Genomic DNA, 26263 nt, shown 5'->3' with positions numbered 1-26263 from the left:
CCCTTTTCCCTTGTTCCACGTACATTTCCTAGGGGTGGCCTGGGATAGGCATGCTGAAAATACACTAGATTAACATCAGAATGCGGATTAGGAAATGCCTTTCCAGCTGTGACAGGACAAGACAGACTAACATATCAGACTCCACCACTGTAGAATGTTAGGACAAGCAACCCACCACTGTCGGTAAAGCCCATTCTCCTTAGTTTAAACATGACACACGTGGTGTGATTCTGTATGTGTAAATTCACTCATAAGATAAAGCAGTAATACACCTGGGAATGTAGGCACTGCAGCAACTGGGCATTAAATCTCCTTTTTATTCCTTCTTTGGAAACAGCGGCGTTGTTGCCCACTGGAAGCCAATCGTGAGCTGAAAAACATTCTAAATATTTTTGATTCCCACATATATCAAGGCACTATGGCAGGTGCCCTATGGGGGATATAGCTAACTTAATTAATGATTCGTACACCAGAAAGGAGCTCTGGTGGTTAATTAAGTGCTTGGCTGTTAGCTCAAAGTCGGCAGCTTGAATCCACCAGCCACTCCATGAGAGAGATGGCTGTCTGCTTTCAGAAAGATGACAACCTTGAACCCTATGGGGCCCTTCTACTCTGTCCCTCAAGGTCACTAGGACACAGAGCCCACTCCATGGGAGTGGGTTTGACTTTGGGATAGCTATTAGCTTGAACTCTATATTGAATGATGGTCAATAGGTGAGGAGTGATTATTAATATTTTAAGTAATAATTGTATGCTCCAGTTATGAATAAGAAATATATGATGTCTAGGGGATTAAAGAAGTGATCCCCAAAGTCAGACCCTCTAAGTGAGAGTTCTTGATGGCTGCAGTGTCTGTAAGCTTCGCCCCTGCGCCTCACCATGATTCGGGCTTAATCCTCAGTTTGTGGGGCAGACAGTTCAACTAGGAGGACCAGTTTAATATTAGAATATGGCATGTTCTTGGGAACTAGCAACAATGAAGGCTATTTTAAGGACCAAATACGGTGATTCAAAGAATGTTCTTCATTTGGAAGGATCTTTTGAGTTCTTCCAATGATAGATTGTGGTTGCCCAAAGGGATTTTAAAATTACTTATTCAACAGGGGCTCTTGTTGGCAAGCTTGCGCTGCAGTTCTATGCCTCTCCCAAGGTAAGTACTTATTAGGGACTTGTTTAAGAAATTTGGTCTACACCCCACAACAGTGAACACTGAATACGTTTTCTGAACCCCTTTGAAAACTTATTGCTAATTATGGGAAATTAAGTGGAAAATGACCAACATAATTATAAGCATGACAAAAGTGAACAATATGTTCTATAAAACAAAAATTTTGAGAGCATATTATCCTATCACTTATATCATAGCTGTATCTTCTTATAAGAAAATAAAATATTGTGGGCTATACATTCGAGGACGTGACCTCTAGGTTCTGAGTTGGTATGCTTTCATCCATTTTTAAACTATATTGTAATCCCAGAAGATGTGGAAAGAACCGTGATCTTCTGTGAGGAAACCATGAATTATTTCATAGCTCAAAATGTGTTCAATGCAGGTTTGCCACTAGCGACATAACTGCACCCCGGGCCCACATCTCCCAGGACGGGGAGCAGTGGCGCTCCTGTTCTTGCTGCGCATCAGGCCTTCTGCTCTTCTGGAAACTAACGTGCAGGCTGCGGCAGATGTCTAGCCATGCAGCGGCCGCAGGGTTTGGGCTGTTCCGTACTGAAATACGATCTGAGGAATTTATGGTTTGTAAAGAGAGTGGAGCACAAGGACGATCTTTCAGCAGGCAGTGTGCACTTAGTATCTCTGCAGGATTTGGGCAGCAGTGTGGCTGGAAATGGTGGCCAATGTTCTTGGGTTTGAATGAGAGCAGCAGCGAGGGGAAAGTGTGGGTGGAAAGGGGAAGCTTCAATGAGCTAATTAGAAGGAGAGGAATTCACAGAGCATTTGGGGTAAGGGAGCGAGAGAAACGGTCTTTTAGAGCAAGCCGCCTGGGGCTTTCTGGCCAAGTGGTCAAGATTCCAGCAGAAATCAAGTGTGTTCAAAGGAGCTTCAATAAGGGTGCAGCTATGCATGGATCACCGTGTTGGGCTGGAGAATGATCAAGACAAAGGAGCATTTTCTGTCAGACAGAAAACCTGTGTCAGGTGGAAAAACCCGGCTGCCCCTTCAAGTTCCGACTCCCACAGGTTTCAGTGTATTTCGGTAGAGGGCGCTACCACAAAGCCGTCGTTCCTGGCTGAGTCTGTAGGCCACTTTCAGAACTCTCAATCAGTAGCTTGCTGAACACAAAGGAAAACCTCTGTAAACTTAGAGTGTAGTTGCGTGTATGTGTCTGGCATTTCCATAGCTCAAATTTAATTTAAACTAAGCAGGGTTGACTCCTCTGGTAGATTTCATGTGTGGTGTGAGTGGAAAGCCTAATGCTTTTTAATCTCCGGTTATATCTCTTTGCTACCCCTTAGACTTTCACCGCTGTGCCATTTTTTGGCATGGGTATTGAAGTAGAATGATTTCATGGTTTCAGGCTGCTGAACTTTGCTCTCTGGTGAACGCTGACCACTAGGACTCAAGCCTGGGTCCATTTGACAGATGGCTCACAAGGAGTTCGACCTGGGGACTGGGACTAGGGTCCAATAACAATTGATGGGCGATGGGACTCAAGCAGCGTAGGACACAGAAGGGAAATGCACAGCCGTATGGGAGGGAAGGAACCAGAATCTGGGGAGAGAATGGTCCTGACATCCAGCAGGAAGGGACGGTGACCAAAGAGAAAAGCAGGGGCCAAATTGCTCCCTGGTGTCCTTGCACAATGCCTTGCTCACAATCCATCTCCAGTAGCTGACTTGGAATCGAAGTAGTATTTTTGTGGTGGTGATTTTTTCCCCCTGCGGGAAGTTTTGGCCCAAACTAGAGATCTAATGTTGACATCTTTTTATTTTGTCTGACTTATTTTCTGTTTTCCTAAAATCAAGTTTCTTGAGAAGACTTGAATTTTTTTCCTCTTTGAAGTTGGTTTAAATAATGTTTTGTGCTTTAATTTTTTTTTTAAAAATCCATTTTCAGGGAAAACACTTCAGAGAGAAAGCATAAATAATTCTTCCTTTAATAAGACAGTTCCCATTATAGCCATTGAACAACACATCTGCTGCAAGCATGTTCTTTCTTCACAGATCCATGTGCACAGCTCTGATTAGAAGAGGCGAAAGATGCACCTCTCCTTAAAATGGTGAATTATACCCATGGGGGGAGAAGGTATATTTTATTATGACAGAGTTTGTTATTATGAAAGCCATGAATAGCTCTCTCCCTGTTTTTGAAAATGCTTTTTAAAATGTAATTCTCTTTTACAACTCTCTGTGTGATACAATGACTGTTGATTTTAGAAATAAAGTACCTTAAGAACATCTTTCTCCAGCACTAATATCTTTGTTGTGCCACGAAACCTGTTTTATCAAGGTCCCCTAAAAGAAATTTTAATAAGCGTCTCTTTTCCATACCTTTTCTTCTATTTAGGCTTTGCTCCAACCTACTGCTTTTTTGGAATAAGCTTAGATATGCTACAATACTTTTACTAAGTAAAATTAGAAGTTAATTCCAGACTCAGGTGCTGTGGTTTAGCTTAGACCCTGTTGTTCATTTACACTGTTGCTCAGATGCAATGCATTTAAAAAATAATATTCACACAATAAACTTTAACAATGTGGTTCTCAGGAAGTTCTTAGGATATTTTCCTTAAGATTTAAATGGCATTACAAGATTTGGATTAACCTTTTTCTATTTATTTCCAGGGCGACGGCAACACACAGGGGCCAAGTTATTTTCAAAGATGCCTTAGCCCAGCAGTTGTGTGAACAAGGAGGTAAGAAGCACATTTTACTGTTCTGATGCGTCGATTGTATCAAAACTATTCACGGTGGATCTTACTGTTTCATGTTCTCAGTAGCATTCATCACCATTGCAGGTAGTTTTTCCTCCTTACAACCAAATTCTAACCCACCAACTCCATCATAAGTGGGTCTTGATGTAAGTCAACTGATGCCTCATTTTTGTTTTAAGTTTCATTATTAGTGCCTTATCAGTATCTTTATAAACCTGATTTTTAAATATCTTTGGGGGTTAGAATAAGGATGATGATATCAGCATATCATGTACTACAACAATGTATGCAGTAGCTATTATAAATGATAAGATGTACACCCCCCCCAAAAAACAACACCTGATGGTCACAACTGCAGTTTTTTAACTCAAATAGACTGTAAGTAAGGATTGCCTGTACTTGGTCACTATATTTTTAAAATGGTATGATTAACTTCTTACTGTTCTTAATAACTATTAATAATTATTAATAAGCATGTATGGGCTTGTGAAAACACTGTGAACACACTACCTGAGAGAGAACGTGTCCTAGTTTTGTAACTTTCTTTTCTAATGAATTACATTTAGTTGTTGGAAATATAAATCTTAATAGTAACTTCATATTCTACACATTAACTTAACTCTTAAATTTCTTGTCAACATGGTTGAAAATGTTTCTGTGTGCTGCTTTTAATATTTGACCATTTTATACATACAACTGGGTTGAGCATCTGTATGCTTGTTTCTCTTGTGTGAACCAGTAATTTCTGAGTCAGATGTAGGGACTGATTCATTTAAAATGTGATCTTCTATGAGATTATCTTTGACAGGGACTCAGTAAACATGAAAAAGCTTCCTCTCTGAGACAACCCCATACATACCCAGACCCTAATCTATTTGTACCAGATATGCACAGATGATGCATTCATGTGCGCACACACACATACACAAAATGCAGACGTGCAAGCCAGGACCCTTACCTCTAGAGCTAATTCCACACGATTTTGCTTGTGTCGCCTGTATTGCATTCACCACTTTATAACCTCCTAGGGCAGTGCAGGCTGCTGCCCTTGAGAGACTGATTATAGGGCTGGGTCTGAATAATCCGTAGCTCCCTCCCCATGTCACGGAGTTGGCTCAGGCTCTGGGCGACTCTGTAGAAGGTTGCTGAGCCTGTCAGTCTTTATGAGGCCAGAGCTTTCGTCTTTCTCCTACAGAGCAGCTGAGAGATTTGAACCTCCAAACTTGCTGTTAGCAGAGTAGTGCCTAACTCATAGCACCACCAGCATCCTTTAACATTTGACAGCCATCTCCCCATGCCCCCCTCCCAACCAAAGTGCCAGTAGACTTGTACAGAAGCTTGTCTACACATAGGAGAGGATTTCCAAAAAGCTGTGGAGAAGTCCCCCTATCTTTTAATTACAAATGTTTGGAAGTCCCCTCACCTATGTTTGGTTTAAGCATCTTGACATGTGAAACCAGTCATTTTTAGTTCCATGATGTTTTCACTGAACCTCGTACTGCATATGATCAGTTACCAATTTTTGTTTAGATTGACATTTGAGTGAATCAATAACTCAAGAATTACATTCTTGAACATAAAGCAAATTTCCACTCGGTATCTCTGCTCACAAATGTGCAGTGGGCTTTTGATAAAAATAGAGAAAACTATATTGGTTTTCGAAAGGTCTGAAGGAAACGACATTTACATTTACCGCACTGTGATATAGACCTCATCAGTATGGCCTCAATATTATTTATTGGTGATTATGACTGGCACCGATCGAATTGTCTATTCTCATAATTTTGAATCAGAAATCCTCTCTCTAAATGTAGTTGAAACCCACTTAGTATTCTTGGGTTAAGCAAATGTGTCCTCTTTGATTTTTGAAATCGGATGGCCTTGGAGATAGGTTCAGAAACGATTATAAAGTGAATCATTTTCCAAATTATGCACATGTTCACATCACTGAAAATACTAGAGCCACCATAGAGCGGTGAATATTGCCATCCTGAAAACAATTAGTGTCAGAAAGGGTGATGTTGTATTTTATTAACACTCATCATTGCTTAAAATTGGATTTTTATTTTTTTGCGTAAAGAGTTCTCATCTTGGAAACCCACAGGGGCAGTGTCACCCCGTCCAGTGGGGTCTGAATGAGTTCGAATCGACCCGATGGCAGTGTGTTCAGTTAGATTTTGGGATCACAGATGTATAGTTTGAGCATTTAAATTGAAAATAAAGGGCAAAAAAAAGTTTGATGGGAAAAATATCAACCAATGGGACAAGCAAAAGCCTTAAATGATAGCCGTGCACATAAACATGATTTAATGAGACTAGAAGTGAATGTTATTTAAAAAATCCTTACATTGCCCTCTTCAGTAGCACCTAGACACCAGAAGTCTTATCAGTTTAGTCAAGATGGGGTTGGAAAAAATTACCAATGGGAGTGATGCGTTTTCTGCTGTCAGGAAAGCAAAAGAGTGCTATAAAATACATATTTATTTCAGCTCCATCTCCTTTTAATTAAAGCACCAATTTTCTACTCAGATGAAATAGCATCATTTTAACACGGACATCCTTTCTGTGCCCTGGCTGAGGAGTATGAAATATATTATTAAGAGAAAAAAATTAGCAATCACGACATACCACAGCACAGCACCTTCCAATTAGAATGTACTCAGTGTGTTTGCTGATTTTAATTAAATTAAACAATTTAAACAAAGTACGTGTTAATGTGAGACCACATTGATGACTAAGCATACTGAAAAGCCAAAGGATTAGGCACATTCCATTGTTGGATGAGATACAGGTAGTAGTCATTTTCCCAAAAGATATTTATTAAAGAACTTTACTCTGCAAACATTGATCTAGTAGTACCTGCGAGGGCCCGTCCTAGATCCCAGTGCTGAGTATATAAGCGATATACCATTTTCTATTCTCTGGAAGCTCCCAGCCGGATGTCAAATAGCTGATCAGTGGATCCTTGAGGTAGTGAAATTTGCCTGGGGCTTTAGGAAGGATCCCTCCTTTCAGGAAAAAGAAGAGAATGAATTCTCTTTCCCACCGGCCAACTTAGGCCAGGGCCCCCTCCCTCCACGGGGAGATTCTCAATAGTGTCCCTCAAGTGTGTCTGCTATAACGAGCTTTCTGAAGTGGGAGCATCCTTCTACCACGTCCCTCTCTGATACCCTTCAGTACCTTATCTTCATCGGAAACTCTCTGCCACTTACCACAGCAAACAAGGAAACCCATGTGTAATATAGCTTCTCTCTGTTTCTCCCCTTTAATTCTTGTCATCTGCTCAGTCTCACCCTAAAATTCCCTGAATGCACCTCGATTTCCGCGGCCACCTGACCTCTGTGCTGTTGATACTCTCTACACACCTTAATGGACTTCTCGTTCAGTACTAGTCTGTCTGTCTGTCTGTCTGACTCAGGCTTTCAGAAGCCATACATGCAAACCTTTACCAGTAGAGAAAGCTTGTCTGGGGACTCTCATAGGACGTAACTGTACATACGCCCTCAAGCAGAAGAATAATATGAACGGAGACATTTTTAACACTATTGTGTGTCAGACACCCTGCTGAGCCTGCTACAAACATGACTCTTCTTATTCTCGCGGCACCCCTCTGAAGAAGGCATTTGGCATGCCTCTTTGACAGACAGAAAAGCCAAGGCAGGTGGGCGTAACTGACGTGCCCAGGGCGCACAGCAGGGAATTGACAGGTTCGGGATTGGTCTTAGCCACCACCATGCACTGAACCCTTGGAGCCACACAGTCCCGATGCTCAGTATGCTCCCAGCAGAGGTTTATGGACAAGTATGAGGAGGCTTCATAAGATTTGGGCAAAATTCTACTATATTTTATACCATTTTCCCTCAAAGCTTTTGAAGCTCCCTCTGAGAACTGGGATGCTCCTTAGAAGCCAGAGTGGTGAAACGCGTCTCCCATAGCTTGAACGTGTTCTCAAGAAGGACTTCTGCCTGGAGAAAGGCATTGCTTCGTAGAAGTTCAACAACAAAGGAACACCCTCCAGGTGATGGATCAGCAAAGCAGCTCAAACAAAGGGCTCAGACTTGTGAGAGTGATGCAGGATGGGCGTTTCTTTCTGTTGTTCACAGGCCTGTAACCAACCTGAGAGCACCGAACAAGCCCCTACTTGCCTGCCAGTTTGTCATCCTCATGGTGGATCATGTGTTTCTGTGACCCCGGGAGCTGAGACCGGTATTTCAAATGCCAGTAGGGTCACTCAGAGTTTCAGCAGAGCTTCCAGACTAAGAACAGGCGACTAAGAAGGAATAAGCTGCCCACTTCTGAGGAATTCGCCACAGAAAATCTCCCGGAAGGAATCTAAGCGTTTTCAGATACTTAAGACCTCACGAAAAGAAGCAGCCCAGTGCCAGAAAGAATGCCAGAAGGGGACCCCCAGGTCAGAAGCACTCAAACGACAGCCGAGGAAGAGCGGCCTTCGCAAAGTAGGTTTGACCATGACGACGTGGATAAAGCAAACCCTGTGGGAGTCAGCCTCTGGGACCTTCATTTGCTGATGGGGCTGAATGAAAATGAGAACAAACAGCTGCAAACACGAAGTAATCATTGTAACTGGGAATAGAGGAAGTATGAATCTAGGAAAAGTGGAAGTTGTAAAAAATGTAATGCAACACATAAAACTCAACGTTCTGGGCCTTAGTAAGCTGAAATGGACTGATACTGCCCTTTAAAATGGACTACTCTGCCGGGAATGAAACAATCAAAAGGAATGGTGTTGCATTCATCGTCACAAAGGACGTGTTAAGAACTATCTTGAAGTACAATCCTGTCTGTAATAGAATTATGTCTGTCCCCCTCAAGAAAGTCCACTCAGTACAACTATGATCCAAATTTATGTGCCGGCCACCAAACCAGTGGTGGAGAAGTAGAAGAATTCTACCAAAGTCTTCAGTTTGAGGTTGATCAAACTTTAGATCAAGACACACTGATACTTATTGGTGATTGGAATGCAGAAGTTAGGAACAAAGTGGAAGGGACAGTGGTTGGAAAATGCGACTTTGGTGACAGAACTGAGCTGCAGGTCGCATGATGGAATTTTGCGCAGTCATCTCTGTTTTTATCACCAAGTCATGTTTTCCAACCACTGTTCCTGCCCCTGGTTTTCCAGCTTTTGCATTCCAATCACCATCGGTTATCAGAGCACCTTGATTTAAAGTTTGGCCAATTTCAGACTGTTCTCATGGACTTCTCCAGATGGAACACACAGCATCAATTTGACCACACCTGTGGGGAGAAGCTCAGTATCAGCATCTGAAATGAGACCAGGGACTGACTACATAACAGATCACTAATTGCTCATATGCAAGTTCAAGGAGAAACTCAAGAAAATGAAAACAAGTCCATGAGAGCCAATATTCAACTTTGAGTCTATTCCACCTGGATTCTGAGTACATCTCAAGAACAGATTTAATACATTGAACACTGATGACAGAAGACCTGGAACATCAAACATGAAGAAAGCAAAACATCATTAAGAAAACGGGAGAGAAAAGCTCAAAGAGGATGTGAGAAAAGAGTATGAAGTTTGCTCTCAGTCCTAGAGGAACTAGGGAAGAAATAATGAAGTCTAAGGACTGGACAGATCATTCCAGAGGGCAGCTTGAGAAGACAAAGTAAAATATTATGATGAAATGCACAAAAACTTAGAGTTGAAAAACCAAAAAGGTAGAACAAACTCAGTATGTCTTAAGCTGAAAGAACTCAAGAAAATTTCAAACGTTAAGTCTCAATGTTGAGATATCCTATGGGCATCAAAAGAAGTTGGAAAAAGTCATTGCCCCAAAAAGAGCTAATCAACATCCAACCATTTCAAGAGGTAGCATATGAGCAAGAACCAATGATAAAGGAGGAAGGAATTCAAACTACACTGAAAGCATTAGCCAAAAACAAGGCTCCAGGAATTGATGAAACACCAAATGAAATGTTTCAGCAAGTTGATGAATCACTGGAAGTGCTCATTCATCCATACCCCAAAATTTGGAAGATGGCTACTTGTCCAACTGACAGGAAGATACACATATTTGTACCCATTTCAAAGAAAGGTGACATGACAGAATACTCAAACAATATCACTGATATTGATAGAACAGTATCATTGATACCACATGCAAGTAAAATTTTGCTGAAAATCATCCAATAGTTTCATCGGTGCTTGACATGTTGCTGCCAGGGGTTCAGACTGGATTCAGAAGAGCATGTGGAACAAGGCATATCATTGCTGATGTCAAATGGATCTTGGCGGAAAGCATATAATACCAGAAAGATCGTTATTTGTGTTTTATTAGCTATGCCGAAGCATTTGACCGTGTGGACCACTACAAACTATGGACAGCTTTGAGAAGAACGGGAATTCCAGAACACTTCATTGTGCTCATGGGGAATTGTACATGGATCAAGGGACAGTTGTGCCAACAGAACAAGGGGATGCTGCATGGTTTTAAAACAGGAAAAGTATGCTTTAAGGCTGTATATTTTCACCATACTTGTGCAGTATGCATGCTAAGCAATTAATCAGAGAACCTGGATTACATGAAGAAGAATGTGACATCAGGATTGGAGCAAGGCTTATTAACCACCTGCAATATGTAGATGACATAACCTTGCTGGCTGAAAGTGAGAACTTGAAGTACTTGCTAATGAAGATCCAGGATGGCAGCCTCCCGTATGGATGTTAGCTCAATGTAAAGAAGACAAAGATCCTCACAACTAGACCAACGAGAAACATCATGATACATCTAGAAAAGATTTTGCCTTGTTTGGTTCCACAATCAATGCTCATGGAAGCAGAAGCCATGAGATCAAATGATGCATTGCATTAAGTAAATCTGCTGCATAAGATTGCTTTCAAGTGTGAAAAGCAAGGATGTTGTTTTGAGGACTAAGGCATGCCTGACTCAAGCCATGGTGTTATTGTTCACCTCAAATGCATGGGAAAGCTGCACATTGACAGAGGAGGACAGGAGAAGAACAGATACATTTGAATTGTGGTGCTTGCGAAGAATATTGAAAGTTCTGTGGACTGCCAAAAGAAAAATCAAATCTGTCTGGGAAGAAGTATAGTATAGTTAGAAGGTCCTTAGAAGCAAGGATGGCGAGACTTTGTCTTACGTACTTTGAACACCTTGTCGGGAGAGACCAGTCGCTGGAGAAGGACATCATCAGTGAGAAAGGAAGACGTTCCGCAAGATAGATTGATGCAGTGGCTACACTGAAGGACTCCGACATAGGAACAATGTACAGAGGGCACCAGACCGTGCAGGGTCATTCTGCTATGTAATGGGCCCCTATGACTTGGCATTGACTTGATGGCACCTAACAACAACAACAGCAAACAACAAAGAGGGTAGCAGAAAGAGAAAATTGACCCCAAAAAAAGAATGGGTTTTCGCTCTTATTCTCATTATGACAGATTTCCAGTGCTTGGGTTTAGCGTTCATTCTAGTATAAATCAAGTCAATTCCAGCTCGTAGTGACCTCATACAGGGTTTCTAAGGCTGTAAATCTTCATGGGAACAGATAGCCTCTTTTTCTCCCATGAAGTAGCTACTGGGTTTGAACCACCAACCAACTTCGTGGATAGCAGTCCAGCGCTTACCTGAGAGCACCACCAGGGCTCCTTCCTTCCAGCATGGAAATTGGCATAGAATGGAAAGTTAAGGGACAGCTGTGCATGGGATTATTGTAAGACTTTGGTCTGCGTTTAGTGATTGAGGGGAGGGGTTAAAGAAGCAAGATTGTGCTTTGGATTGACTGCTGCCAGGAAGCAGGCGTAATTGTGTAGTAAGTCAATACATCTCCTGCAGGGAGAAGGAAGACAAGAGTGGTGCTAAACTTCAATTGCTGAGGAAATACCAATCACTGGTATTAGCCTGGACCAGGAGCATTTGATAATTTGTAAATTAGATGTGTTCAGGTTGGTCTGTGTTCAAACTGCAGAGTGGACTTGTATTTTTCTCAGTCCATTGTAGGGTGTGAGTGGCCTTGTATGAGTTGGGGGTCTGTGAAATCGTGTTCAATGGTGTACCCAAACCTGGCAGAGAGTGCTTGTCAGACTCCCTTTCTCTCTCCTAAGACAGCAGATGGTTCTACCAGCAGGCTATCATTTGCTTTTGGATTTAAGGTTTACATGAACTTTAGAATCATAAAGAAATGGGTTTGAATATAGACGTTGCCTATGAGATCTTACTTTACAGAGCACCTGGCACAAAGTATGTGCACAGTAAATGATAAAAGGAAGAGAGAATCGCTGGAACAAAATTAGAGTCAAAGGCAGCAAGTACAGTGTCTCAAATCCAGAGCACAGGTACAGTAAGTGACAGAATTATGTTTATTTTGCTTTCAGCTTATTTATATTTTCTAATTCTCTCTCTTTTTTAGTTAATGGTCTTTCATTGGGAAAAAATAGACTAGCATTTACAACTTGGAATGGATGGCAACGGTGGTTTCTTGAAAAGCAGTGTTGATGGTTATGCTGAAGTCCACAGCCAAAGCCTATGCTGCCAGCTCCAGGTCACAGTTCAGAGGGCTTTTGTTTGGATTTGTTTTGTTTTAAAACAAAAGATGTAGGGTTTCTTTTTAAAAACTGTGTGGACAGTGACCGCCTCGCCCTTGAGCACAACTGCAGACATTAAGCTGGTACAGGCTGGCCGGCAGGCAGGCCTCCAGGGGTGTCATGACTGCCTCCAAGCAGTGGGGCTGCATCTCAACAGGCTACCCCCTCCCTCCTCTACACATCATCCTGAGCGACACCCATCTCATATGTGCTGGTTTTCGGTAAACAGCTATGACAATTTAGACTAAACAAATGGAACTATAGCCCATTTAAACAGGTTTTATTTTTCTTTTCAGTTTTCATTTTGAATACCAATGCCTGACTGTGCTCCATTGTCAAGCTGCATGCCTGGAAACCCGGGCAGCCCAGACAGTGTGCATGTTATTAGCAAATGGTACCTGAAGGAGCCCACTAAGTGCTACCCATCAGTAAGGTTCGAGCAAGTGTTGATATTGTAAAACTGATGTGTAGCTTGATCTTTAGGGGACAGGACAATGCATATTTGTGTTTGTGTGTGTGTGTGTGTGTGTGTGTGCGTGCATGTGCATGGACAGGTTAAGTTTCCAGACAGAAGGTACTTTAGGACATTCACTTTTGCTACACAGAAACAAAGAATAAATGAACGTTTTTTGGTAAGGGGTAAGTAAAACTCTTAAATAAAACATCTATTATTTGAGTTATAAAGAAATAGTATGCCCCTGTTGCCCCCACAATCCAAGAGCACAAGAAAGTGGGTGGACCTGTTAATGAGAAGAGGCCACTCTGTTAAATCATGTAGAATAAATCACTTCTCAGGGACCAAAGAAAAGTATGTCGTAGGGACATGTTTAAATACTTATTCCTCCCAACTGAGTACTCCTGGAGGGCAGGAACTAGGACTGAATTTTTGTCTCTCTACATTAAAAAATTATTGGTACAAGCTTAATACACAAGACTTTTGTTAAATTACTGGCTTTTGATAAAGAAATAGTATGATATCAGAAAAGTCACTGTTCCTTCGGAAGAATTTTCTTGAGCTTTCGATACAAAACTCATGAAGTAGTTACACAGGTCATGTTCCTTGCATTGACCTCAGGTTATAAAACTATAGGGACATTATTAAAATTTGAAAAGTTATACTATTTGCTCACAGATTTTCATTTAACATCTAGCAAGTGCCCTCAGTACCCTTGAGACATAGGCCAGGTTTGGGGATGTTTAGATATCTTAAATTCTGAATCCCTCCATAATTGTAGACACCTCTTTAGCCAAGATCTACTTATGTGCCAGTCAGCAAAGGGGGATTATACAGCCAAACAACCTTGAATGTGCCTGGTTTCATTGTTAGCAAAGTAGTAGACCTGCATACTTCCAACCATTTTCAAAGTGAATGGTGCTTAGGTTCATTCATGAGCAGGAAGGAAATGAAGATGTGAATATTCAGAGCTGCTTTCCAAGGGAGAGACAATAAACCATAAATAATAATAATAATAAAAACCTTGACCACTTTCTATGAATTGGTACCTAAAAAACACCTTTTTTTCCAAAGCTATGTATTTAACTTTTTTTTTCTTTCTTTTTTTTTTTTTTTTTACAAAACAACCTTATCACCTTCAAAGTATTATCCATTACGCTGAATACATTTTTCAAATCTGCTATTCCGGTTTTGGAAGCATTTTCAAACTCATCTGTTTGGATGGCTGACAGAACCTCCCTCGTTTTTTCCCTCACCTCTTCTGTGTCATCAAATCCCTGTCCTTTCATGTGCCTCTGAATTCGTGTAAACAAATGAAGTCACATGGAGTGAGGTCAGGTGAGTAAGGGGTGTGAGGCAAGAGAGGCATGCTGTTTTTGCCAAAAACTGGCACCCTGAGATGCCTATGTGCATTGTCATGGTGGCAAAACCAGTCCCCCATCTGCCACAAATCAGGCCTTTTTTTTTCACACACCGTTATGCAATCTTTTCAGAGCCTATAAATAGAAAAGTCGATTAATGGACCTGTTGGAACACACTCCAAATGCATCATGAGTCGACATTTTTGTACATTCAGGAAGCTGACGGGCGTCCAGAAAGGAGGTTTTTCATCAATCAACACTTCACCTTTTTTGAAATGAGAAAACCATTCGTGCACTTGAGTTTTTCTCATCGCGCTGTCCCTGTAAGCTGAGTTCAACATCACAACAGTTTCTGCAGCATTTTCCCGAGCAGGAAACAAAATTTCACAGCCGCACACTGTTCTCTTAAATTAGCCATCACAAAAAGAAAGGTTTGGGAGAAATTACTTTTATGGAAAAAATTAACTGTGACCAGAGAAAACTTTCTCAGGTGACACCACTGAGTGCACTAGCTCAGAGCGAGTTGCTTGACGCTCAGCTAGCTGGAAAAGTGTGTACTATGATAGCTCCGGTTTGCCCAGTGTAATTCCAGGGGTTTGGGTCCCCCTCATATTTCCATGGTCAAAGGTGGTCAATGCTATGGAAGTACAGTTAATACTGAGCAGAGTAAGATGGTAGAGCGAGAGGATGGGGAGGCACAGGGCTGTTTTAAATGAGTAACAAGTCAGGTAGACCTCACTGAGTCGCAGGCAGAAGAAAGTAAAGGTATTAACTCTGCTAATAGCTGGAGTATTGATCAAAGATGTCACTAAGTGATTTTGAGCACAAACACAGTGGCATTCTGGGAATCACTGTGTAAAAAATACCAAAAAAACGAACTGCCATCAAGTCATCACTGGCCCTTATGCACCCCATAAAACGCTTCCCTCAGGATTCTGAGGCGGTAATCGTTCTGGACGGAAAAGACCTCCTTCTCTAGCAGAGGGGCCGAGGGCTTCCAACTGTGGACCTCACGGACAGCCGCCCCATCATAACCCATTCCACACTGGGGTCCTGGAGCCACTGTTAGAGGTAATCAAAACAAAATGTAAAAGTAGTTCAAAGTAGACAAGAAAATGAAAAGAAACAAAGGGGAAATTGGTATTTTTAGGAATTATTATTGAACGATCTAGAAAGAGCTACAAATATATAATAAATATCCCTTTGAGTCACATCAAACAGGTACTCCTGAAAATGAAAATGTATATCATTGTGTGTGTGTGAGAGAGAGAGAGAGAGAGTTAGGAATGATATTTGAATTTAGACTACGATCATAGAATCATAAAGTTCATCTCTGTAGGTTAGGAATGAAGCCAAGAAAAGTATCTCGGCAAAATACACCCCACTTGTAAATGGTAAAATAGAATTCAAACCTCTCAATTTCCAGTTCGACATTGGATTCCATTATACCAGTGGATACATACAATTTTTTTAATTAAAATTTGAAAAGATCCCAGAAACAACCTCAACCGGAGGATGTTTGTCCCCGCTGCTGTCACCCTGAACACGGAGGAGAGAGCGCACCTTCTTCAGAAGCCCCGCACATCCTGGGATTAAGGCAAAGCTGGCGAGGCTCAAGTTGAAGCGAGCACACCCGCAAGGCTGCTGCAGGTCCAGCCCACGCCGTGGTGGAGGATGGGCAGAGCGAATCGTGGCATGTATGTCTATTCACTGGCCTGTGACCTTCTTGGCGTACCCACTTCAAACACACACATTGATTATTTAGCAAGGCCAGATGGCTGGCTTAGCGGCCTGACAGCAGCCATGCCCTGTAGTGCCCCCAAAGGGGGCATGCCATTTACAAAGCACGCTGGGATTCTCTGTTGTTGGGTTGATGGAAGTGGATGTCACCAAAGGCACATGTTTTATGTCAGGAGGAACAGGGTCAGGCTTACAGTTGGAGCAGCAGCCTTGGCTGCTGTCTGTCTGCCAAGCGCAGCGGTTTCACTGCCGTTGTCCAGGGAGTGGTAGCACGGGCGAGCAGGGAGTGGTAGAACGGGCAACCAGTAAGTTCTCCAGGAGTTGCTGGATCATGGTAGTGAGCACTTAAATCAGATTGCAAACTTTCTGGAAGTTCTTAAGCTTGTGTGTTCAGGATCATCAAAAGTTTAACTCTCTGTGAGAGGGGGAAAATATTTGTAAAAGTTCATAAAATTGATGGCATGTGTAATCGATTCCAAGAATGACTCTCCAGCATTTGAGCACTTTATTTTCCTCATTTTACACCCAAATAGAGTACAAACAGTGTACCAGATTTAGCAGAATTTCCCTTGGCTGGGCTTGCATAGGCAATAGCTTCTCATTACTAACTGTCGTTAAATGTGCTGAAGTGCATATTATGTACATATTGGTATTGTGCACTACCTTGGACTTGTGTTTTTCTAATACTTAAAGCTGGGTTTTGTCATATTACTTTAGTAGTGAAGTGAAAATAACGAATGATCCATGTCACTTGAATCTGCCAAATATTAAAACATTTTCTAGCCACATACATCTGTTTCCCCCCATGGCTATTAGACTGCTATCTAGAAAGTTGGCAGTTCAACCCCACCAGCTGCTCCATGGGAGCAAGATGAGGCTGTCTGCTCCCATAAAGCTGTGCAGTGTAGGAAACCTGATAGAGGGCCATTATGAATCAGAAGCAACTTGATGGCAGGGAGGTGCCTCCTATGTTTTTCATTTTGGTTATTGTGTCCTGTAGGAGCTTTGGTGGCATCACAGTGAGGTGCTCAGTTGCTAGCAAAGGTCAGGCGTGTAAACCCACCAGCCACTTGCCCATAGAAAGCTGTGTCTGTGTGCTTCCGGAAGGCGATTCTACAGCCTTGCAAGCCCACCAGGCAGTTCCTTTGCCCTGTAAGGTCCTTGTGAGTCAGAATTCACTTAGTGGTAGCAGGCTTTGTGCCAAACTTCAGTCTCTGTTCATGACATGTCTAGACTCATATTTTACCAACAAGAGGAATGGGCATAGGACACAATCCAAGAACCCACAATCTTGTGTCAAGGGCTGGCAAACCAGTTAGGGCTGGGGCAGACGTCGCCTGTTTCTAAGTGATCCTGAAGTCGGACAGACAATTTAAGTTGGTTAACACCAAACTTAGGGGAGTGCAAAGCTGGCTGTAGTTAAACTTGCTACAGACTTGGTGGATCTACTTTTAAAAATTTCCCAAAGAGTGATGTTTTGGACTGATGCTGTTGATCCCAAGGTGATTGAACATTGATTTAAACAGCCTTCTCTTCAGTTCTGAGGGCTGTATACATCCCCACTTGACAGTTTTATCTAGTCCAAAGTCAAAACAGGAAGATTGATGCTGGAGAAGAATTTGACATTGAGTTCTTCTGAACACCCACAGAAGTGCAAGAACTACTCTTGCTGCTACATAACCTGCTTGATCGCCCATCTTTTGGAGGATGAAGCTTAGTTTGACTATGTGTAATTACTTATCGCTAAGGGGCCAAAGATGCTGAAAATAGTCATGAATCACAATTGTATGTCACCCCATGAAATGTTATTTCATGTAACTTATTAACCCAGCCTTATTTTTAATGTACATGTGACAATCCCATTCTTAATGTAATAATTAATATAGATTTTCGTAACCATGTTTTTAATAGTTAGAATTTAGTAATATTAATTAACACATATCATGCTGTGTTCCCTGAGGGAGTATATGAAGATGTGTGGAGATTGTGTGGCAGTATAATGTGCTTTCACATCCTGCCATGAAGTAGTTTAAAATAGACTAATCCAAGCTACGGTATTTAAATTTAAATGATATTTTTAAAACGAGCATAAATAAGGAAGACTGGAGATTAAATGATGCCTTTGAATTATGGTGTTGGTGAAGAATGTTGAATATTTCTGAACTTCCAGAGAAAAACAACAGCATGTCTTGGAAGAAGTATAGTGAGAATGCTCCTTAGAAGTAAGAATGGCAAGCAAGGCATGTTCTCAGGAGGAACCAATCCCTGGAGAAGGACATCATGTTGGTGAAGTGGAAGACCAGAGAAAAGGAGGAAGATCTTCAGCGAGATGAGTTGATAGTGCCTGCAACAATGGGTCAGACCTGGCAACAGTGATGAAGACGGAGCAAGACCAAGCAGGGTCTCCCTCCGTGGATGTGGTGCTGCCCTGAGAGGGAAGCAATCTGGCAGCAACAGCAACAACAACCATCCCATCCCAAGAGGAGCAGGACCCAAACTCATTGACAGTGGGAAATCAATGCCTGCCCCCTCCTCTGAGACACTGCTCCAGAACACTCTCCCCTCTCCTGCCGCTGGTCTCTATCTCTTCACTGACCCCTTCTCTCAACATATTTTTTGGGGGTCAGAGCTGTTAAGTCCCTAAACAGGAGTTCCCTTATTGACTAATCTGGCTGTCATTCTTCCTCACAGTTCAGTTCTGGAACTAGTGGAGTGTGTTCCTGGACTTCACCCCAAACCACCCATCATCTCCATTCTAAGAAAGAGTCATCTTCTGGCTCCCCAGAGGCCCATGAGATGCCATTTTTAGTCATTTTTCCCTGCAACTAGAGGTCGATCCTCTGAGCTCTTTCCCCACCAACAGACGAGTTTTTGTTTCCCCAGACGTGTCGACTCCCTTTGCCCTGGCCTGCTTTGTTTTTCCCATCAGTATCCCTCCTCCTTCTGATAGGGCTGTCTGCCTCTCTGGGTGACCCTCATCATAGATTTACGTGACAGCCGGTCAGTAGATAACATCCCATTCCCCTCCCTTGACCATTTGATACCAGCTGTTGTGAGCGACCTCCGGACAAGTGACCCTCAGAATACTTACTAGAGAGGATGGTGTACACTTCATTGGCACCAGGCAGCTTCTCCACCATGCTGTCTGGCCTGCCCCGGCCAGCAGCCTGGATGCCCTGCAAGCCTGAGCTTGTGTTCTTCGGCTGCTGTTGCTATAGCAGTGGATCATACAGCATTTGCCCTTTTGTGACTGTCTCCCTTCACTCAACATCATGCTTTCCAGATCCCTCCATGTCTTGAGGAGGTGTTTCATGGTTTCATCGCTGTTCAGGGATGCATAGAAATCCATGTGCGTACAAACCAGAGTTTTTAATCCAGTCTTCTACTGATGGGAATGTAGGCTGTTTCCAGCTTTTTGCTATTGTGAACTGTGCCAAAATGAACATGGGGAGCAGACGTCTGTGTTCTGTTTCTTGCATCTTTTGGTGTATGCTCAGTAATGGTATTGCTGGATCACGTGGTATGTCGATTGTCACCTGTTTCAGGTACTGCCATATCGCCTTCACAGTGGCTGTGCGTATTTACAGGCCCACCAGCAGTGGATAACACTTTCCATCTCGCCACAGCCTCTGCAGCAGTTGTTGTTCTCGGTTTTTTAAACTGGACTACAGTGAGGGCTGTTAGAGAGAGGCCATCTCATGGTTGTTTACACTTGTGTTTCTCGGACGGCTAACGGCCGAGAGCATTTCCTCATGTATCAGCCATTCAAATGTCATCGTTTGTGACTCGTCTGTTCAGGCCCTTAGCCCACCTTCTCAAAAGTGTATTAGTTGTTCTTTTTCTTGATGTAGGCTTATACAATACTGTAGATTTTAGGAATTAGTCCTTTGTCTGTCATGTTGTTACTAAATATCTTTTCCCAGTCTGTGGGCTCTCTTTTTACTCTTGTTAATGACGTTTTTCGATGTACACAAGTGCTTTATTTTTAATAGGTCCCACTCATCTATTTTGTCTTCCACAGAATGTTTCCTTTATTACCTCTGATAACCTGTGTATTCCCTGCACCAGAGCACTTAGATTTGTCCCGATTTCCTCATTTATGAGTCTGATACCTTTGGGTTTTACAGTTAAGTCTTTGATCCATCTTGAGTTTGTTTCTGTGCATGGGGTATGTACAAATGTACTTGATAAAATTAATTTATGGATTGTTTTAGAGCTGTAAGAGCCCCCAATAAAATTATTTACGAGTAGATAACTAGTGCTGGAAAAATTGGATATCTACTCACAGAAGAATGAAACAAGACCAAGATCTCACCCATACCCACTTGAGTAGAGGCCCAATGTCCATCTGCTACTTTCAGCACCATTTATACAGCATCTGCCGCCCATTTACTGCTCTTGGGGCCTTTGTCAAAAATCAGTTGCCCGTATGAGTATGTTTTTATTTCTGGGTTTTCTGTCCTGATCCATTGGTCTGTGTATCTGTCATTATACCAGTACCAGGCTGTTTTGACAACTGTGATGTGACTGTGTAGCAGGTTTTGAGGTCAGGTAGTGCCAGACCACCTACTGTGTTCTTCTTCGTGAGGAGTTCTTTGCCTCTCCTGGGCTTCTTCCCTCTCCATATGAAGTTGGTGATCAGTTTTTCCATTTCTTTGAAGAGTGATGCTGGAATTTGGATTGAGATTGCATTGAATTCAGAGATTGCTTTAGGTAGTGTTGCTATTTTCACAACATTGATGCACAAATCTGGGATATTCTACCATTTGTGCAGATCCCTTTGGTTTCTTGTAGTAATGGTCTGTGGTTTTCTTCATACAGGTCGTTTGGGTTTGGGTTAGGTTTAGTCATAGGTCGTTCAGCTTTTGCTTGGCTGTTGGGAATGGTATTGTTTCCGTGCTATCTTTTTCGGAGTTCTCATCACTGGGATACACAGACCCAGTTGATTTCTGCTTGTTGATCTTGGATCCTGCTACTATTATTTTTTAAACGGTTTTACTGACATGGCTTTTGTGTATCATACAATTAAGTGGTTTAAATATATTAAAAAGAGTTGTGCACTCATCAGCACAGTTTTAGAACATTGTTCTAAACATAGTTTTGTTCTTATATCCATTATTAGCTCCCTATTTCTCCTTAACCTCCTCTGCCATCACCCTAAGAAAATATTTATCTTGTTATGTCTTTATCAATTTACCTATCCTGAGTTCCATGTAAAGAAAATAATACCAAAAAAAAAAAAAGATCCCAGCAACAACCAAATAAAATATCCATCCAAAAGAAAGCAGAAAACAATAAAAAGGGGAGCAAGTTAGAAATGGGTCTAAAGGGGAAACAAATGGTTAATATGTTAAATTTTAATCTATGTCTGCAGTAATCCACTTTTCAATGCACTGTGTGTGCAGACAAGACTTGTCACATCTTTGGTCGATGGGCTGAGGGAATTCAATGTAGGCTTAATTGATATGGGGATTATATCAATGTATTTGGGGCTCTCGCTGTCTTCCTTCATTCTGTGAATCCAATGTCCATTAGCCTCATTTTTATAACCGTCCCACTTTCACTCACTATTGAATTTAATTCTCAAATAGAAATTGGTAGCCCTATGGCATTTTGTTGCCTTGTAATATGTTGACTTTTATATTTACTATTATATTTTTAACTCATTGATCCAGCAGGAATTGGATCATTTTTATATTCCAAGAACCGGCAATAGTTTCTGGTGACTAGTAGGGACTCATATATATTCATATATGGGGCTATAAGAACCACATAGAGCAGGTATAGCTCATTGCTGTCAAGTTGATTCCTTATCGGATCCCCATATGGGTCAGAGTAGACCTGGGCCTTTTAGGTTTCTTTGCGATTTCTGGGTAGAATGGAACCTCTAATATTTTGGTTAGCACCCATGTGAATGACCCAGGGACTACTTTCTAAAATTGTTTAATTACTGTTTTGTCTTTGTTTGTGGGCCAACCTGCACCTCTTGTGTCCTCCAGAAATGTAGTTGCAACCACATTTGGGCATTATGCATGCCTTCTACGTCGATGGTCTTTACTAGAACAGCCCAGCATAACCCACAGTTCAAGAGGTGTTGGTAAATGATGTGTGTGGCATTGTTCAGTATTTCCTGTAAAAGGAACTTCGTGAGAAACTTCTCTGAAGTCTCCATACCTGACACTGTACGAAGGCCTCAGGACATGCATGCTTATCTCATGACTGCATTTTCTGTTCTTTGTCTTCAGCTTTGATTTCTCCATCGTATTGCTTTATTCCATTGTCCCCCCCTCCCCTGCCCCCTTTTTGTAAGCCGCCTGAGACCTTATATTAGAGCAATTCACCTTCTGTATGTGCACATGGAAAGGGCCGTGAAAAGGAACATGAAGTAAGGCAAAAGGAAGAAGGTGGCATTTGTAAAAAGGACTCAGGGGGATTGGGAATAAAGGAGAGTATCAGAGTTTTCTAAAAAGGCGTTTAGCTAGATGGTTTTACTGAATTAATTAGTATCTTTCTACTCCGCAAATAGCTGCAGTCTCGGAAACTCCCAGGGGGAGATTCTACCCTGTCCTTCAGGGCCACCACGTGTCTGCATCAGCTTGATGGCTGTGAGCGACTGGGCAGCAACAAGATGAGGACTTCTGCAGCAGCTGCTCGGTCTCACGGAGTCCATTCCCTTTCGTAGGACCCTGTGTGCCGTGCCCAGGAACGCGGCCTGATCCTGCCCCAGCTTCACAGTTGTTATCTTGGGGTCCATTGTTGCAGTCACGGGGTCAATCCATATCATCGAGGGTCGTCTTTTCCACTCACCCTCTACTTTATCAAATATCCTGTACTTTTACAGGGATAACGCTCCCTTAATAATATGTCTGTACTCATGGGCATTCATGCCTGATCAACTTTTAATTTCTACACTGACTTTTAGGATTATGACTGACGTAGAGGAAACTTTTTCAGGCCATAAAAATAACTCTTAAGAAATAATAATTCTTTTAGTGTGAGTATAGACAATGGTTCTACGGAAAAATACCTTGAACTACCAAAAACAAAAACCGACTCAATGCCATCAAGTCAATTCTGACTCATAGTGACCTTGTAGTAGCAGCTTTCTTGGTCAAGAACCACGGGGGGAGGAGTCTAGGGCTGGTGGTCCAGGACCACTGTCCACAGCATGTAGCTTCCATCTTGAGGAGCCGAGCGGAACTCTCCACTGCTGACCATCTTCCTGCAGCAGAGAGAAGTAAGGGTCTAAGGAGCACATCTTTCCCTAGGGACGGTCCTTAAAATGACTCATGGTACTTCTGGTCTCATCCCTCTGGGCAGAACAGAACTCCTTTGTCACAGGAACCTGTAAGAGAGGCTAAGACTTAGCCCACAGTTAGAAGTATATTTAGGTTACCTGGTTGGTTAAACGCACTGTGTCATCAGGGCTACCTGGGAGCCACAAGTCCAGTTAAAATAAAGGAGCTAATACATAGTTGTAGGCCTCAGGACATTTTTACTAACAGTAGCAACTCGATGGTGATGCTGTTGGGTGAAGATTGCACAGCTACCTGTAAGGTTGATGGTTCAAGCTCCTCAGCCCCACCCTGGGAGAAACATGAGGCCACTTGCACCCCTCAAGATTGACAGCCTTGGAAACCCTCTATAAGCAAGCTGTGAGTTTGGTTTGGGGGCCTTGGTTGTTATTAAACAAGAAGTTGGATTATATGAAGAAGAATGTGATATCATCATTGGAGGAAGGTTTATTAGCCTGCAATATGCAAATGACACAACTTGCTTGCTGAAAGAGAGGAGGAATTAGAGCACCTGCTGATGAAGATCCATGGTTGTAGCTTTCAGTGTGGATGACAACTCAATGTGAGGAAGATCAAAATCCTCACAACTGGACCAATAGTAACATCATGATAAAAGGAGAAAAGGTTGAAGTGGCCAAGGATTTCGCCTTACTTGGGGACGTAATCAATGCTCATGGAAGCAGCAGTCAAGACATCAAAGTATGCATTAGGTAAATCTGCACAAGGCCACTGTAGAGTATTGAGGATCAGGATATTACTCTGAGGACTAAGGTGCGCCTGAGCCAAGCCATGGCTTTCTCCATCGCATCCTATGCCTGTGAAAGTCGCACCCTGGATAAGGAAGGAAGACTGAAGACTGGATCGCTGAAAGGACAGACTGTTCTGTGTTGGAAGAAGTAAGACCAAGGTGTGCCTAAGAGGCAAGGATGGAAAGACTCGTCTTCCATACTTTGGACATATTGTCAGGAGATAGCAGTCCCTGGAGAAGAACATCACGCTGGGTAAGTGTACGGGCAGCAAAAACAAGAAGGGAAGGTCCTGAAGAGAAGGACGGACCCGGGGTCTGCATCAGTGGCCTCAGGCACGGGAGCATTGGTGAGGATGGCTCACGGCCACGTAGTGTTTTGTTCGGTTGTACAGAAGGTTACTCTCGATGCAAGCCTGCTCCAGGGCCCCTAGCCACAACCACAGACAACGGTGATGGGAGCGATGATCCGAACCTTCTCCATTCTTTCTCTTAGTGTCCCTGACGCGCCCGAAGTGTCCGCTTCAGGCTGATCTGTAACTGCTCCCCTTCACCTCCTCCCCTTTGGGAACTTGAGCCTCACGGTGTAAGATGAAAACAAAATCATGCTTCGTAATCATTTAAAAAGACAATGCTCCACCCACATTTCTCAGAGCATATTGTTTTGTAGTCAGATTTTTCACTTGAAAACATTCATTTACACCAGTGTCACATGTTAAGACACGTGACATTTTCCCCGTGAGCATGGGAAGATGGAAGTATCCTAAGAGACAGCGGCAAGCGTCAGTGTCTGGGGTCCAGTGTGGAGAGCTCCTGGTAGTTGAAATCTCTTCAACAGTGTCCTGCCCTCCGGTCACAGGTTTAAAGAGACACCTTAGCTTCGCCCCTGTTTCATTTATCTTCAAGTGTGGGTGATGATCGAGTGTTACGAGACACAAATCAAACAAAAGTGGGAGCTGGGGGGAAGAAGAAAGAAATGTTTCCTAATATTGCTGGTTTGCTGTATAATTTAGCTGTCTTTAAACAGTAAGTAATCGCTTATACTGGTCATAAGTATATTCCTGAACGTAGAAAGAACTTTTTCACTCTAAATTTATAACGTTTTTGGAAGCTTAATTATCATATTTGAAGGTCAAACAGTGCTTTATTGCAATAAAGTACAAAAAGTAATAAAGAAATTATTCCTGGGGAGATAAAAGTCTAGGTTCATAGCTCATTAAATGGTAACTTCACAGACCGTGTCTAATTTGTCATATTTAGCTTTGGAAGTTTAATACATTTGAATTTCAAATTAGGTGAAAAGATACCTGAGGCAAAACTACCTAGGGCCTTTGAATTGCAAAATGATTCAAAGGATACAGTTCCTGTAACAGAGAACTTTCATAATAATTGTCCGTCTATATACATACCGTTTGCCAGGCTCAAAGGTTGTTTTTGTTGTTTTAAAGTAATCAATAGCATAGCACAAAGCTCATTAACCGCTTCCCATTTAATCTGAAAAAGTTTATTTTTAGGACTCGCTTCCTTTTTTGCTATCCAGCAATTTAAACCTACATTTCCCCCTGCTGAATAATTTGTTCAACAAATTGGCTGAAATTGATGAGTACAACTGTGTTTTGTGGTCACATGATTACTTAAAAGTTTTCTTCCGAAATAAATCCACTGACAGAAAAGCATGCTTTTGTCGAAAGACTGACTGTAGGGGGTTGCGAACACAGCCCATTCTCCTGGTAATGCGCGCGCTCGGCGGCGGGATCGTGGGAGAGATGCTGGGCTCCAACTTTGAAAGAGCATAAACACAAATGTTGGAAAAAGTTAAATATTAATATCATGGGAGTCTTTTCTTGACTTTTTTGTCAAGTCGGCGCTCACTGACAATGACCCTGTATACATCAGAATAGAACTACCATATATACTCGTGTATCAGCCGAGTTCTTTCAACACATTTTTAATGCAGTTTTTGTGGTAAAATCGGGTGTTTCGGCTGATACCCGAGTATATACAGTACGTGTCTTATAGGGTTCTTGATGGCTGTGTTTTCATATGGAGACAACCAGACTTTTCTTGTGAGTTGCCGCTAGGTGAGTCTGAGCCTCCAATCTTTAGGCTGGCTGCCCAACTTAAAGCCATGTAATGATCCACATGTACTAAAATAAATGTGCAGTGATTTACACTTTTGAAACCTGATCCAGAAAAACAA

The 26263-nt window shown here is 42.2% G+C and overlaps 1 protein-coding gene across 1 annotated transcript in view; it reads left to right on the top strand.

Annotated features, from left to right (window-relative positions):
• RELN (reelin) overlaps positions 1-26263 on the top strand; it is a 509976-nt gene that overhangs the window by 206252 nt on the left and 277461 nt on the right. Inside the window, exon 4 of the mRNA XM_075558514.1 lies at positions 3796-3866. Within this exon, the coding sequence (XP_075414629.1) occupies positions 3796-3866 (71 nt within the window). The remainder of the gene's footprint in view (positions 1-3795; positions 3867-26263) is intronic.

The sequence above is a fragment of the Tenrec ecaudatus genome, chromosome 9 (assembly GCF_050624435.1).
Source record: "Tenrec ecaudatus isolate mTenEca1 chromosome 9, mTenEca1.hap1, whole genome shotgun sequence".
Classification (NCBI taxonomy): Eukaryota; Metazoa; Chordata; class Mammalia; order Afrosoricida; family Tenrecidae; genus Tenrec; species Tenrec ecaudatus.
The sequence above is the reverse complement of the archived record's forward strand: the minus strand, read 5'-3'. Positions and strand labels throughout refer to the sequence as shown.